Below are 15,616 nucleotides of genomic sequence, written 5' to 3' on the forward strand. Positions count from 1 at the left end.
AGAAGCTTGTTAATGGGCGGCATGGGCTTTTCCCTTATAAATCCATCAGCAATTAAGCAGGTAAAAGGTTTGAAGCTCACTCCAGGTGCAGCATTTGTATTTGGAAGCTGTTGCTGTGAACCCACAACATTCAGACCAAGAAACCATGATTAGGCTGAAAAAAAGAAGAAATCCATCAGAGAGCAGAAATGTTAGGAGCTGCCAAATCAACAGTTTGGTACATTCTTCAAAAATTTCAAAAACAAAAAATCGCCCTGGTGAGCTCAGGAACTCAGAAATGCCTTTACGTCCCCAGAAGACAACAGTGGTGGATGATCGCAGAATCCTTCCCATGGGGAAGAAATTCCCTTCACAACATCCCCCAAAGTAAAGACTCTCCAGGAAGTCGGTGTCTCAGTATCTAAGTCCACCATAAAGAGAAGACTTCATGAGAGAAAATACCGAGGGGTCACCACAAGGTGCAAACCATTAATCAGCCGCAAAATAGAGAGGCCAGATTAGACTATTAGACTTTACCAAAAAATATGTAAAGAAGCCGCCCAGGTCTGGAAAAGCAAAACTAAGATCAACCTGCACCAGAATGATGGAAGAGGAAAGTCTGGAGACGGCTTGGAGCGGCTCCTGGTCCTCGGCACATCCGGTGTGACACATGGTGGAGGCGGTGTGATGGCGCAGGCATGCATCGCTGCCAATGACACCGGGTCACTAGTGGTTATTGATGATGTGACTGAAGACAGAAGCAGCCGGATGAATCCTGTGTGTACAGGGCGAGACTTTCTGCTCAGATCCAACCAAATGCAGTAAGGTTGATTGGACGACGCTTCACAGGACAGATGGACAATGACCCGAAACATCCTGTGGAAGCAAAGAGGAATATTCTGCAATGGCCGAGTCCTCACCAGATCTCAGCCCATAGGGCCGCATTTCACCGGCTGAAGACAAAAGGCAGAAAGGGCCACAAACAAGCGAGAACTGAAATCACTGCAGTAAAGGCAAAACCTCACACCGGAGGACACCAGCGATGGTGACGGCCATGGCCTCCAGACTTCAGGCCGTCATTGCTGCAAAGCCTCACACCAGAGGAAACCAGCGATGGTGACGGCCATGGCCTCCAGACTTCAGGCCATCATTGCTGCAAAGCCTCACACCAGGGGAAACCAGCGAGGGTGACTGCCATGGCCTCCAGACTTCAGGCCGTCACTGCTGCAAAGCCTCAGGAAGATGAAACCAGCGATGGTGACGTCCATGGCCTCCAGACTTCAGGCCATCATTGCTGCAAAGCCTCACACCAGAGGAAACCAGCGATGGTGACAGCCATGGCCTCCAGACTTCAGGCCATCATTGCTGCAAAGCCTCACACCAGGGGAAACCAGCGAGGGTGACGGCCATGGCCTCCAGACTTCAGGCCGTCACTGCTGCAAAGCCTCAGGAAGATGAAACCAGCGATGGTGACGTCCATGGCCTCCAGACTTCAGGCCATCATTGCTGCAAAGCCTCACACCAGAGGAAACCAGCGATGGTGACAGCCATGGCCTCCAGACTTCAGGACATCATTGCTGAAAAGCCTCACACCAGGGGAAACCAGCGATGGTGACGGCCATGGTCTCCAGACTTCAGGCCGTCATTGCTGCAAAGCCTCACACCAGGGGAAACCAGCAATGGTGACAGCCATGGCCTCCAGACTTCAGGCCGTCATTGCTGCGTAGCCTCACACCAGAGGAAACCAGCGATGGTGACGGCCATGGCCTCCAGACTTCAGGCCGTCATTGCTGCAAAGCCTCACACCAGAGGAAGCCAGCGATGGTGACAGCCTTGGCCTCCAGACTTCAGGCCGTCATTGCTGCAAAGCCTCATACCAGAGGAAACCAGCGATGGTGACCGCCATGGCCTCCAGACTTCAGGCCATCATTGCTGAAAAGCCTCACACCAGAGGAAACCAGCGATGGTGACAGCCTTGGCCTCCAGACTTCAGGCCATCATTGCTGCAAAGCCTCACACCAGAGCAAACCAGCGATGGTGACGGCCATGGCCTCCAGACTTCAGGCCGTCATTGCTGCAAAGCCTCACACCAGAGGAAACCAGCGATGGTGACAGCCATGGCCTCCAGACTTCAGGCCATCATTGCTGCGTAGCCTCACACCAGAGGAAGCCAACAATGGTGACGTCCATGGCCTCCAGACTTCAGGCCATCATTGCTGCAAAAGATTCTCCACAAAGGATTAAACATGGACATCTATAATATAATCGGCCAAGCGTCCCTCTGTCTGAAGCCTTTATAGACTGCGCATGCGTGACGCGCAGTCTGGCTCCAGACAGAAGAACGCATGGAGCCGTTACAGGTAAGGGGAGTGTATGGTGCATACCGCGACCTCCGGCGCCACACTTACATACCTGACCGGGAGGAGCGTTGCCGCGGCGCCTCTCTTATGGCCGGAGACCGGGGGCGGAGTGAAGGCGTCGGAGTCGGCGCATGCGCATAGTGCTGTCCAGTGCCATTTTACTGAAGAGACATTTGCAGTGTGTCTTCAGCAAAATGGCGCCGGACAGCGCGGTGCTCCGGAGCCGCACTCCTCCCCGGCCTCCAGTAGAACAGGACACAGCAGCACTGGAGCACAGGGAAGAAAGCTGAGTATAAGTGTTTATTTTTTTTGTATATGTGCAGCGTGAAAGGAATGAGGAGTGCTATACATACCAGGATTGGGGGGTGAGGGGGCCATACATGCCAGGATTGGGGGATGAGGGGGGCCATGTATATCAAATTTAGGATGAGGGGTGCCATGCATACCAGCACTGGGATGAGGGGTGCCACGCATTCCAGATTTGAAATGAGGGGTGCCATGCATACCAGGATTGGGGATGGGGGGGGTACCATGCATGTCAGGATTGTGGGAAGAGGAGTGCCATGCATACCAAGATTGAGGGGTACCAGGATTGGGGGATGAGGGGTACCATGCATACCAGGATTGGGGGATGAGGTGTACCATGCATACCAGGATAGGGATCTGGGGGGGCCATGCATACCAGGATAGGGATGAGGGGTACCACACGTACCAGGATAGGGGTGAGGGGGGGCCACGCGTACCAGGATGGGGGGGGGATGAGGGGGGCCACGTGTACCGGGAATGGGGGGGGGGGAGGCACGCACACCAGCATTGGGGGGGGAATGAGGGGGGCCACGCGTACCAGGATTGGGGGGGGGGAAATGAGGGGGGCCACGCGTACCAGGATGGGGGGGGGATGAGGGGGACCAGTCATACCAGATTTGAATTGAGTGGTGCCACGCGTACCAGGATTGAGGGTATGAAGGGGGCCACGCGTACCAGGATTGGGGGGGGGGAGGGGGATGAGGGTATGAAGGGGTCCACATGTACCAGGATTGGGGGGGATGAAGGGGGCCACTCATAAAAGGATTGGGGGGGATGAGGGGGGCCACGCATACCAGGATTGGGGGGATGAGTGTGGCCACGCATACCAGATTTGAAATGAGGGTTGCCACGCGTACCAGGATTGGGGATGGGGGGGGGTGCCACGCGTACCAGGATAGAGGATGGGGGGTGCCATGCCTACCAGGATAGAGGATGGGGGGTGCCATGCCTACCAGGATAGAGGATGGGGGGTGCCATGCCTACCAGGATAGGGATGAGGGCAGCACATAACAGGTTGGGGGAACAGGATGGGGGCAGCACATGCCAGCATGGGAGACCATATACAAATAAAAATGCTCACCACCCGAGCGTAGAACGGGTTCAATAGCTAGTTGTATTTATAGGAAAGTACATTTGTTCAATTACTTCTGAGCCCTGAAATGCGGATTTGTAGGAAAATGACTACAATTTCTAAATGTTTTACAGGAGATTTCTGTTCAACCCCTTTAATTAACCCTGAAAGTCTCCACTTCAGTCGCATCTCAGTTCTTTCATGTTACATCCAAAATGGCAAAATAGCGGCCTGCAGAGCTGAAATCACGAAGATTTGTCACTGGCCAAAGATTTCTGGACCTAACTCTATATACAGCGTCTTGCAAAAGTTTTCACCCCCCTTGGCTTTTTACCTATTTTGTTACATTACAACCTGTGTGAAAATATTTCTGTAATCTGATTTGTGTGTGATGCATCAGCGCTAAATAGTCTAAGTTGGTGAAGTGAGAAAAATATTGGCAGAAATTAAATTAATGGGATGAAATAATTAAACATTGTCATGTGCATATGTATTCACCCCTTTTGCTAAGAAGCCCCTACAGCTTTCTGGTGCAAGCAACTCCCTTCATAAGTCCCATGCTTAGTGACAGGACGTCCCCCTGTGTGCAATCTAATGTCACATGTCTGTCAGTATATACACTTTACATTTTCTGAAAGGCCACAGAGGCTGCAACACCATTAACAAGAGGCACCACTAACCAAACACCATGAAGACCAAGGAGATCTCCAAACACCACCATGAAGATCGAGTAGATCTCCAAACACCACCATGAAGACCAAGGAGATCTCCAAACAACACCATGAAGACCAAGGAGCTCTCCAAACACCACCACGAAGACCAAGAAGCTCTTCAAACACCACCACGAAGACCAAGGAGCTCTCCAAACAGCACCACAAAGGCCAAGGAGCTCTCCAAACAGCACCACGAAGGCCAAGGAGCTCTCCAAACAGCACCACGAAGGCCAAGGAGCTCTCCAAACAGCACCACGAAGGCCAAGGAGATCTCCAAACACCACCACGAAGACCAAGGAGCTCTCCGAACACCACCACGAAGACCAAGGAGCTCTCCGAACACCACCACAAAGGCCAAGGAGCTCTCCAAACACCACCACGAAGGCCAAGGAGCTCTCCAAACCGCATCACGAAGGCCAAGGAGATATCCAAACAAGTCAGGGACAATGTTGTTGTGAAGCACATGTCAGGGTTGGGTAAATAAAAAAAAAAATAAAAAAATCTCCCAATCTCTGATCTCCGGAGCTCCATCAAATCCATTATCAAATGGAAAGAACATCATACCACAACAAACCTGCCAAGAGAGGGCGTCACCAATACTCTCAGCCTGGGCTAGGACGGCATTAATCAGAGAGGCAGCAAAGAGACTAAAGGTAACCCCGAAGGAGCTGCAGAGTTCTCAAGCAGAGACTGGAGGATATGTCCATATGACCACAATAAGCCGCACACTCCATAGTGGTGGCCTTTATGGAAGAGTGGGCAGAAAAAAGCCTTTACTTACACACACAAATTTTAAGGCTCGTTTTGAGTTTGTCAAAGGGCATGAGGGAGACTCCTCAAATGTATGGAGGAAGGTGCTGTGGTCAGAGGAGACCATAATTTAAGTTCTTTGGTCACCAAAGTAAACGCTATGTCTGGCGCCAAACCAACAAGCTCATCACTCCATAAACACCATCCCCACAGTGAAATATGGTGGTGGCAGCATCATGCTGTGAGGATGTTTTTCAGCAGCAGGGACAGGGAAAATGGTAACATGGTCCTAGTCGAGGGGAAGCCGGATGGCGCGAAATACAGGGATATTCTTGAGCAAAACCTGTTTCAGTCCAACAGTGATTTGAGACTGGGACGGAGATTCACCTTCCAACAAGACAATGACCCAAAGCTACTGCTAAAGCAACACTCGAGTGGTGTAAGGGGAAACGTGGAAATGTTCTGGAGTGGCCGAGTCACAGCCCAGACCTTAATCCAATGGAGAATCTGTGGTCAGACGTGAAGATCGCTGTTCACCAGAGGAAACATATAACTTGAAGGCTGCTCGTACAGTTTTGCCTTGAGAAATGGACAACAATCCCAGTGTCCAGATATGGAAAGCTCATAGACACTTATCCTGAGCGACTGCAGCTGTAAATGCCACAAAAGGAGGCTCCACAAAGTACTGACTTTAGGGGAGTGAATAGTTATGCACACGGAAGTTTTCAGGTATTTTGTCCTATTTGTTGTTTGCTTCACAATAAAAAGAAAACTAAATGTTCACAGTTGTTGACAGGTTCTCTACATGAACTGATGCAAACCCTCAAAAACAGTGAAATTCCAGGATGTGAGGCAGCGAAACATGAGAAATGCCAAGGGGGTGAATACTTTCACAAGCCACAGCTTGTTTTACTTTTTATTTCTGAATCATTTCCTCATCACAGGAAAGATTTTGGTTTGATTTCTCCAAGAACCTGCACTGCCCAATAATGTGCAAACCCCCACTGCTCCCTCACCCACTCCGCTCCCTCACCCGCTCTGCTCTGCTCCCTCACCCACTCCGCTCCCTCACCAGCTCTGCTCCCTCACCCGCTCTGCTACCTCACCTGCTCCGTTTCCATACCCACTCTGCTCTGCTCCCTCGCCCGCTCTGCTCTCTTGCCCGCTCTGCTCCGCTCCCTCGCCCGCTCTGCTCCGCTCCCTCACCCGCTCTGCTCCCTCACCCGCTCCGCTCTGCTCGCTCACCTGCTCTGCTCATCAGTGATGTCACCACCAGGGGGCAGAGCTGACAACCCCACGCCCAGCACACAGGCTGGTTGTCAGCAGGAATAGATGGCAGTGATTATAGTGTAATACATTTGCTCTCTGTACATACAATTTGACTTTTTATTAGGACTGACCTGAATAGCAGCGATAACATCACCTCTTTATACACTTGGCAGCGCCCCAGAGCTGTAATCTGCTGTGTACACACGATAACAAGTGACTGCCAGAGCGACCGCTGCAGACGGCTCTGAGGTCCAATCACACAGGTCAGCGACTAGCTTTTACTACAAATCAACAAAATGCTGGGTCCAGAGCTGCACTCACTGTCATACAGAGTGACTGCAGCAGCAGAATAGTGAGTGCAGCTCTGGAGTATAATACAGGAGGTAACTCAGGATCAGTAATGTAATGTATGTACACAGTGACTGCACCAGCAGAATAGTGAGAGCAGCTCTGGAGTATAATACAGGAGGTAACTCAGGATCAGTAATGTAATGTATGTACACAGTGACTGCACCAGCAGAATAGTGAGTGCAGCTCTGGAGTATAATACAGGATGTAACTCAGGATCAGTAATGTAATGTATGTACACAGTGACTGCAGCAGCAGAATAGTGAGTGCAGCTCTGGAGTATAATACAGGATGTAACTCAGGATCAGTAATGTAATGTATGTACACAGTGACTGCACCAGCAGAATAGTGAGTGCAGCTCTGGAGTATAATACAGGATGTAACTCAGGATCAGTAATGTAATGTATGTACACAGTGACTGCACCAGCAGAATAGTGAGTGCAGCTCTGGAGTATAATACAAAGCACTGGTCAGACCACACTTGGAATACTGTGCTCAGTTATGGGCCCCAATATATAGAAAGGATATAAATGAGCTTGAAAAGGTACAAAGGAGGGCAACAAAATTAATAAAGGGAATGGGGGGACTGCAATACCCAGAGAGGTTGGCAAAACTAGGACTATTCAGCCTGGAAAAGAGAAGGTTGAGGGGGGACATAATAAATGTGTACAAATATGTTAGGGGACAGTATAGAGACCTTGCCCGGGATTTGTTCTAAAGGAGGGATATTACGGTAACAAGAGGGCACTCACTAAGACTGGAAGAGAAAAGGTTTCAGCACCAGCATAGGAAGGGGTTCTTTACGGTAAGAGCAGTGAGAATATGGAATTCACTGAGTGAGGAGACGGTAATGTCGGATTCACTAAACCAGTTCAAGCGGGGACTGGATGCATTTCTAGATACCAGGCAGATTTCAGCATATACTTAAAAATAGAATAAAATAGTAGGTTGATACAGGGATTTATTCTGACTGCTGGTTTCAGAGTCGGGAGGGAATTTTTCCTCAAGTGAAGATTGGCCAAATCATTTGGGGTTTTTGCCTCCTCTGGATCAACTTTAGCAATTACAGAACTAACAGGTCGAACTTGATGGACGCAAGTCTTTATTCAGCTTTACAAACTATGTAACTATGTTACTATGTAACTCAGGATCAGTAATGTAATGTATGTGCACAGTGACTGCACCAGCAGAATAGTGAGTGCAGCTCTGGAGTATAATACAGGATGTAACTCAGGATCAGTAATGTAATGTATGTACACAGTGACTGCACCAGCAGAATAGTGAGTGCAGCTCTGGAGGATAATACAGGATGTAACTCAGGATCAGTAATGTAATGTATGTACACAGTGACTGCACCAGCAGAATAGTGAGTGCAGCTCTGGAGTATAATACAGGAGGTAACTCAGGATCAGTAATGTAATGTATGTACACGGTGACTGCACCAGCAGAATAGTGAGCGCAGCTCTGGGGTATAATACAGGATGTAACTCAGGATCAGTAATGTAATGTATGTACACAGTGACTGCACCAGCAGAATAGTGAGTGCAGCTCTGGAGTATAATACAGGATATAACTCAGGATCAGTAATGTAATGTATGTACACAGTGACTCCACCAGCAGAATAGTGAGTGCAGCTCTGGAGTATAATGCAGGAGGTAACTCAGGATCAGTAATGTAATGTATGTACACATTGACTGCACCAGCAGAATAGTGAGTTCAGCTCTGGAGTATAATACAGGATGTAACTCAGGATCAGTAATGTAATGTATATACACAGTGACTGCACCAGCAGAATAGTGAGTGCAGCTCTGGAGTATAATACAGGATGTAACTCAGGATCAGTAATGTAATGTATGTACACAGTGACTCCACCAGCAGAATAGTGAGTGCAGCTCTGGAGTATAATACAGGATGTAACTCAGGATCAGTAATGTAATGTATGTACACAGTGACTCCACCAGCAGAATAGTGAGTGCAGCTCTGGAGTATAATACAGGATGTAACTCAGGATCAGTAATGTAATGTATGTACACAGTGACTGCACCAGCAGAATAGTGAGCGCAGCTCTGGAGTATAATACAGGATGTAACTCAGGATCAGTAATGTAATGTATGTACACAGTGACTGCACCAGCAGAATAGTGAGTGCAGCTCTGGAGTATAATGCAGGATGTAACTCAGGATCAGTAATGTAATGTATGTACACAGTGACTGCATCAGCAGAATAGTGAGTGCAGCTCTGGAGTATAATACAGGAGGTACTTCTGGCCTGCACTGGTGGGGGGGCACATACTTCTGACCTGCACTGGTGGGGGCAGATACTTCCGGCCTACACTGGTGGGGGGGGGGGGGGGGCAGATACTTCTGGCCAGCACTTGGAGGGGGGGCACATACTTCTGGCCAGCATGCATTGGGGGGGGGGGCACATACTTCTGGCCAGCACTTGGAGAGGAGGGGCACATACTTCTGGCCAGCACTAGGGGGGGGCACATACTTCTGGCCAGCACTGGGGGGGAGGGGCAAATACTTCTGGCCTGCACTGGTGGGGGGGGGGGGGGGCACATAATTGTGGCCAGCACTTGGAGGGGGGGCACATACTTCTGGCCAGCACCTAGGGGCAGGGCACATACTTCTGGCCAGCACCTGGAGGAGGGGGGCACATACTTCAGGCCAGCACTGGGGGGGGAGGGCACATACTTCTGGCCTGCACTGGTGGGGGGAGCACATACTTCTGGCCAGCACTTGGAGGGGGGGCACATACTTCTGGCCAGCACCTGGAGGGGGGGCACATACTTCTGGCCAGCACCTGGAGGGGGGGGGGGGGGCAGATACTTCAGGCCAGCACTGGGGGGGGGAGGGGCACATACTTCTGGCCAGCACTTGGAGGGGGGGCACATACTTCTGGCCAGCACTTGGAGGGGGGGCACATACTTCTGGCCAGCACCTGGAGGGGGGGGGGCACATACTTCTGGCCTGCACTGGTGGGGGGGGGGCACATACTTCTGGCCAGCACTGGGGGGGGGGGGGGACATACTTCTGGCCAGCACTGGGGGGGGGGGGGCACATACTTCTGGCCAGCACTGGGGGGGGGGGCACATACTTCTGGCCAGCACTTGGAGTGGGGGCACATACTTCTGGCCAGCAGTGGGGTGGGCACATACTTCTGGCCAGCACTGGGGGGGGCACATACTTCTGGCCAGCACCTGGAGGGGGGGGCACATACTTCTGGCCAGAACCTGGAGGGGGGTGGGGGGCACATACTTCTGGCCTGCACTGGTGGGGGGGCACATACTTCTTGCCTGCACTGGTGGGGGGCACATACTTCTGGCCAGCACTGGGGGGGGGGGCACATACTTCTGGCCTCCACTGGTGGGGGGGGACACATACTTCTGGCCTCCACTGGTGGGGGGGCACATACTTCTGGCCTGCACTGGTGGGGGCACATACTTCTGGCCTGCACTGGGGGGGGGGGGGCACATACTTCTGGCCAGAACCTGGAGGGGGGTGGGGGGCACATACTTCTGGCCAGAACCTGGAGGGGGGTGGGGGGCACATACTTCTGGCCAGAACCTGGTGGGGGGTGGGGGGGCACATACTTCTGGCCAGCACTGGGGGGGGGGGGCACATACTTCTGGCCAGAACCTGGAGGGGGGTGGGGGGCACATACTTCTGGCCAGAACCTGGAGGGGGGTGGGGGGCACATACTTCTGGCCAGAACCTGGAGGGGGGTGGGGGGGCACATACTTCTGGCCAGCACTGGGGGGGGGGGGGGCACATACTTCTGGCCAGCACTGGGGGGGGGGGGGGGCACATACTTCTGGCCAGCACTGGTGGTGGGGGGCACATACTTCTGGCCTGCACTGGTGGGGGGACACATACTTCTGGCCTGCACTGGTGGGGGGGCACATACTTCTGGCCAGCACTGGTGGGGGGGGCACATACTTCTGCTCACTGCAGATTCTCCCTCATAAAAAGACAGAAATCAAATTCGTGCAGAAATGAGGAACATTCTGGGGGTCACAAACTTTCTAGCAGGTAACAGATGTAATGATGTCACCCGAGAGACCATAGTGGTGAGGTCACATGTCAGGGTGATGAACTGTGGTGACGTCAGCGAGCAGCAGCGTGACGTCACGCCACTCAGGAGCAGTCACGTGCTGCAGTACACCAGGCTATATATGTCGGTGGTGACGTCACACGCGCTATATACGGCCACGGAGGTGGAGGAGGGGGCGCCGTCACGTGTCGGGGGCTTCTCTGGCGCAGGAGGTGGATGATGGAGTCGGTGGCTGAGGAGGGCGCTGCGGCCGGACACCAGGTAACACCGGCCTGATCCGGGCTCCGTTATCATCAGTCACGTGGCGCGCGGTCTGCGCTGCAGGCGACGTCCGTTATTGGCTCGGTGGGAGCGCCGCCGTAACCCGCGGTCAGGGGATCACTCGCTGACATGTGACGGAGGCGCTGTCAGGTACCGGGGAGGTACGAGGCCGCAACACCGACTGCCATTCGTGATCAATGAGAGCCGGGCTCTTATTCCTTAGCAACCCACGAGAGCCGGGCTCGTATTCCTTAGCAACCCACGAGAGCCGGGCTCTTATTCCTTAGCAACCCACGAGAGCCGGGCTCTTATTCCTTAGCAACCCACGAGAGCCAGGCTCTTATTCCTTAGCAACCCACGAGAGCCGGGCTCTTATTCCTTAGCAACCCACGAGAGCCGGGCTCTTATTCCTTAGCAACCCACGAGAGCCGGGCTCTTATTCCTTAGCAACCCACGAGAGCCGGGCTCTTATTCCTTAGCAACCCACGAGAGCCGGGCTCTTATTCCTTAGCAACCCACGAGAGCCGGGCTCTTATTCCTTAGCAACCCACGAGGACCCGGTCCCCTTGCGCCCGAGCAACCGATGAGGGCTGGGTGGTAGCTGCCTCTGGTGCCCCCGAGTGTGCGCGTGGTGATGCCGCGCTCCGCACAGACGTGCTCTGTGTTGTGGTTTCTGGATTTCGGCTGTTTTTCATCAAAGTATTTTTTATTGAGGTTTTTCAAGATTATAAAGTCAAACACATAAATTAGGGAATGAACTGGGTGGAGGGAAGCGGACCGTCCTGACCCTGCACGCATGTGACCGCGTGACACTATCGCGGGGAATGGCGCGTGACGGAGCCTGCGCCGTAGTGGGAGCTGGAGACAGAGCTAAAGATTATAGCAAGTAATCAGAGTATGTGAGAGCGACCGCAGCCAGAGCCTCAATACGCCTCAGCCACCACCGCAGAACCTCGTAGTGTGCCTGAGCCGCCGCAGAACCTTATAGTATGCCTCAACCGCCGCCGCTGGAGAACCTCGTAGTGCGCCTGAGCCGCCGCTGGAGAACCTCGTAGTGCGCCTGAGCCGCCGCTGGAGAACCTCGTAGTGTGCCTGAGCCGCCGCACCTCGTAGTATGCCTGTGCCGGCGCCGCAGAACCTTATAGTATGCCTCAACCGCTGCCGCAGAACCTCGTAGTGCGCCTGAGCCGCCGCTGGAGAACCTCGTAGTGCGCCTGAGCCGCCGCCGCTGGAGAACCTCGTAGTGTGCCTGAGCCGCCGCTGGAGAACTTCGTAGTGCGCCTGAGCCGCCGCCGCTGGAGAACTTCGTAGTGCGCCTGAGCCGCCGCCGCTGGAGAACTTCGTAGTGCGCCTGAGCCGCCGCCGCCGCTGGAGAACCTCGTAGTGCGCCTGAGCCGCCGCCGCTGGAGAACCTCGTAGTGCGCCTGAGCCGCCGCCGCTGGAGAACCTCGTAGTGCGCCTGAGCCGCCGCCGCTGGAGAACCTCGTAGTGTGCCTGAGCCGCCGCACCTCGTAGTATGCCTGTGCCGGCGCCGCAGAACCTTATAGTATGCCTCAACCGCTGCCGCAGAACCTCGTAGTGCGCCTGAGCCGCCGCTGGAGAACCTCGTAGTGCGCCTGAGCCGCCGCCGCTGGAGAACCTCGTAGTGTGCCTGAGCCGCCGCCGCAGAACCTCGTAGTGCGCCTGAGCCGCCGCCGCTGGAGAACTTCGTAGTGCGCCTGAGCCGCCGCCGCTGGAGAACTTCGTAGTGCGCCTGAGCCGCCGCCGCTGGAGAACTTCGTAGTGCGCCTGAGCCGCCGCCGCCGCTGGAGAACCTCGTAGTGCGCCTGAGCCGCCGCCGCCGCTGGAGAACCTCGTAGTGCGCCTGAGCCGCCGCCGCTGGAGAACCTCGTAGTGTGCTTGAGCCGCCGCCGCAGAACCTCGTAGTGCGCCTGAGCCGCCGCCGCTGGAGAACTTCGTAGTGCGCCTGAGCCGCCGCCGCTGGAGAACTTCGTAGTGCGCCTGAGCCGCCGCCGCTGGAGAACCTCGTAGTGCGCCTGAGCCGCCGCCGCCGCTGGAGAACCTCGTAGTGCGCCTGAGCCGCCGCCGCTGGAGAACCTCGTAGTGCGCCTGAGCCGCCGCCGCTGGAGAACCTCGTAGTGCGCCTGAGCCGCCGCACCTCATAGTATGCCTGTGCCGCCGCCGCAGAACCTCTTTAGGGATGCTTAACTTCAGTTAATAGGCAAACATGAAGCTGTAGAAAAGAGATTGTGCAGCAGCTGTGTGCCTGAACCTTATGAGGCATCACACATGTGCTCAGTCAGTGATCAGTGGCCGCAGAGGCAGCTTATAACACCCTGATAATGTGCGGAGGAGGAGGAGGAAGAAGGGGCACCGTATAATGTGCGGAGGAGGAGGAAGAAGGGGCGCCGTATAATGTGCGGAGGAGGAGGAGGAGGAGGAAGAAGGGGCGCCGTATAATGTGCGGAGGAGGAGGAAGAAGGGGCGCCGTATAATGTGCATAGGAGGAGGAGGAGGAAGAAGGGGCGCCGTGTAATGTGCGGAGGAGGAGGAAGAAGGGGCGCCGTATAATGTGCGGAGGAGGAGGAGGAAGAAGGGGCGCCGTGTAATGTGCGGAGGAGGAGGAAGAAGGGGCGCCGTGTAATGTGCGGAGGAGGAGGAAGAAGGGGCGCCGTGTAATGTGCGGAGGAGGAGGAGGAGGAAGAAGGGGCGCCGTGTAATGTGCGGAGGAGGAGGAAGAAGGGGCGCCGTGTAATGTGCGGAGGAGGAGGAGGAGGAAGAAGGGGCGCCGTATAATGTGCGGAGGAGGAGGAGGAAGAAGGGGCGCCGTGTAATGTGCGGAGGAGGAGGAAGAAGGGGCGCCGTGTAATGTGCGGAGGAGGAGGAGGAGGAAGAAGGGGCGCCGTGTAATGTGCGGAGGAGGAGGAAGAAGGGGCGCCGTGTAATGTGCGGAGGAGGAGGAGGAGGAAGAAGGGGCGCCGTGTAATGTGCGGAGGAGGAGGAGGAAGAAGGGGCGCCGTGTAATGTGCGGAGGAGGAGGAAGAAGGGGCGCCGTATAATGTGCGGAGGAGGAGGAGGAGGAAGAAGGGGCGCCGTGTAATGTGCGGAGGAGGAGGAAGAAGGGGCGCCGTATAATGTGCGGAGGAGGAAGAAGGGGCGCCGTGTAATGTGCGGAGGAGGAGGAAGAAGGGGCGCCGTGTAATGTGCGGAGGAGGAGGAGGAGGAAGAAGGGGCGCCGTGTAATGTGCGGAGGAGGAGGAAGAAGGGGCGCCGTGTAATGTGCGGAGGAGGAGGAAGAAGGGGCGCCGTGTAATGTGCGGAGGAGGAGGAGGAAGAAGGGGCGCCGTGTAATGTGCGGAGGAGGAGGAGGAAGAAGGGGCGCCGTGTAATGTGCGGAGGAGGAGGAGGAAGAAGGGGCGCCGTGTAATGTGCGGAGGAGGAGGAAGAAGGGGCGCCGTGTAATGTGCGGAGGAGGAGGAAGAAGGGGCGCCGTGTAATGTGCGGAGGAGGAGGAAGAAGGGGCGCCGTGTAATGTGCGGAGGAGGAGGAAGAAGGGGCGCCGTGTAATAGGAGGAGGAAGAAGGGGCGCCGTGTAATGTGCGGAGGAGGAGGAAGAAGGGGCGCCGTGTAATAGGAGGAGGAAGAAGGGGCGCCGTGTAATGTGCGGAGGAGGAGGAGGAGGAGGAAGAAGGGGCGCCGTGTAATGTGCGGAGGAGGAGGAGGAGGAGGAAGAAGGGGCGCCGTGTAATGTGCGGAGGAGGAGGAGGAGGAAGAAGGGGCGCCGTGTAATGTGCGGAGGAGGAGGAGGAGGAAGAAGGGGCGCCGTGTAATGTGCGGAGGAGGAGGAGGAGGAAGAAGGGGCGCCGTGTAATGTGCGGAGGAGGAGGAGGAAGAAGGGGCGCCGTGTAATGTGCGGAGGAGGAGGAGGAAGAAGGGGCGCCTTTTAATGCACGCTCCGGTCTCTTCACTAATCTCTTCTCTCTTTTCTCTACAGAACTGCAAAAATGGCTGTGAGAACGGGAAGCCCGGATGTGACGAGCGCGTGCCCGGCGCCTTTAAGGTGAGTGTTGTATGTCCTAATGCACACATGGCAAATCTGCCCCGCAGGGGGATTATATTTGGCCCATGACGCCGGCACCTCCAGGCTTCGCACTTTCTAATGTATTGGCATCCTGACGTCTCAGTGGGCACAGTGATGTCACTATTTTGCGCCGCCTGTGCCACTCGCTGCAAGACCAGAGCAGCAGGGGAACGAGGATAGGTGGCTAATTATTATTTTTTTTAATGTGGGGCCCGTTGTGCCGTTTGGAGGCCTGTGTGTGGGGCCCGTTGTGCCGTTTGGAGGCCTGTGTGTGGGGCCCGTTGTGCCGTTTGGAGGCCTGTGTGTGGGGCCCGTTGTGCCGTTTGGAGGCCTGTGTGTGGGGCCCGTTGTGCCGTTTGGAGGCCTGTGTGTGGGGCCCGTTGTGCCGTATGGAGGCCTGTGTGTGGGGCCCGTTGTGCCG

At 54.8% G+C, this 15,616-nt stretch overlaps 1 protein-coding gene across 4 annotated transcripts in view; it reads left to right on the forward strand.

The window, feature by feature from the left end:
- Positions 1–15,616, forward strand: part of BCAT1 (branched chain amino acid transaminase 1) — a 42,013-nt gene that overhangs the window by 14,297 nt on the left and 12,100 nt on the right. For 2 of the 4 annotated variants that reach the window (XM_073650524.1, XM_073650526.1), the window contains exon 2: positions 15,109–15,174. In XM_073650524.1, the coding sequence (XP_073506625.1) occupies positions 15,109–15,174 (66 nt within the window). Of the gene's footprint in view, positions 1–10,976; positions 11,115–15,108; positions 15,175–15,616 lie in introns of those variants that run through there. The other 2 variants (XM_073650525.1, XM_073650527.1) reach the window with 2 other exon arrangements.

Source organism: Phyllobates terribilis, unplaced genomic scaffold, assembly GCF_046119375.1.
Source record: "Phyllobates terribilis strain yellow unplaced genomic scaffold, ASM4611937v1 Scaffold_10__3_contigs__length_209671492, whole genome shotgun sequence".
Classification (NCBI taxonomy): Eukaryota; Metazoa; Chordata; class Amphibia; order Anura; family Dendrobatidae; genus Phyllobates; species Phyllobates terribilis.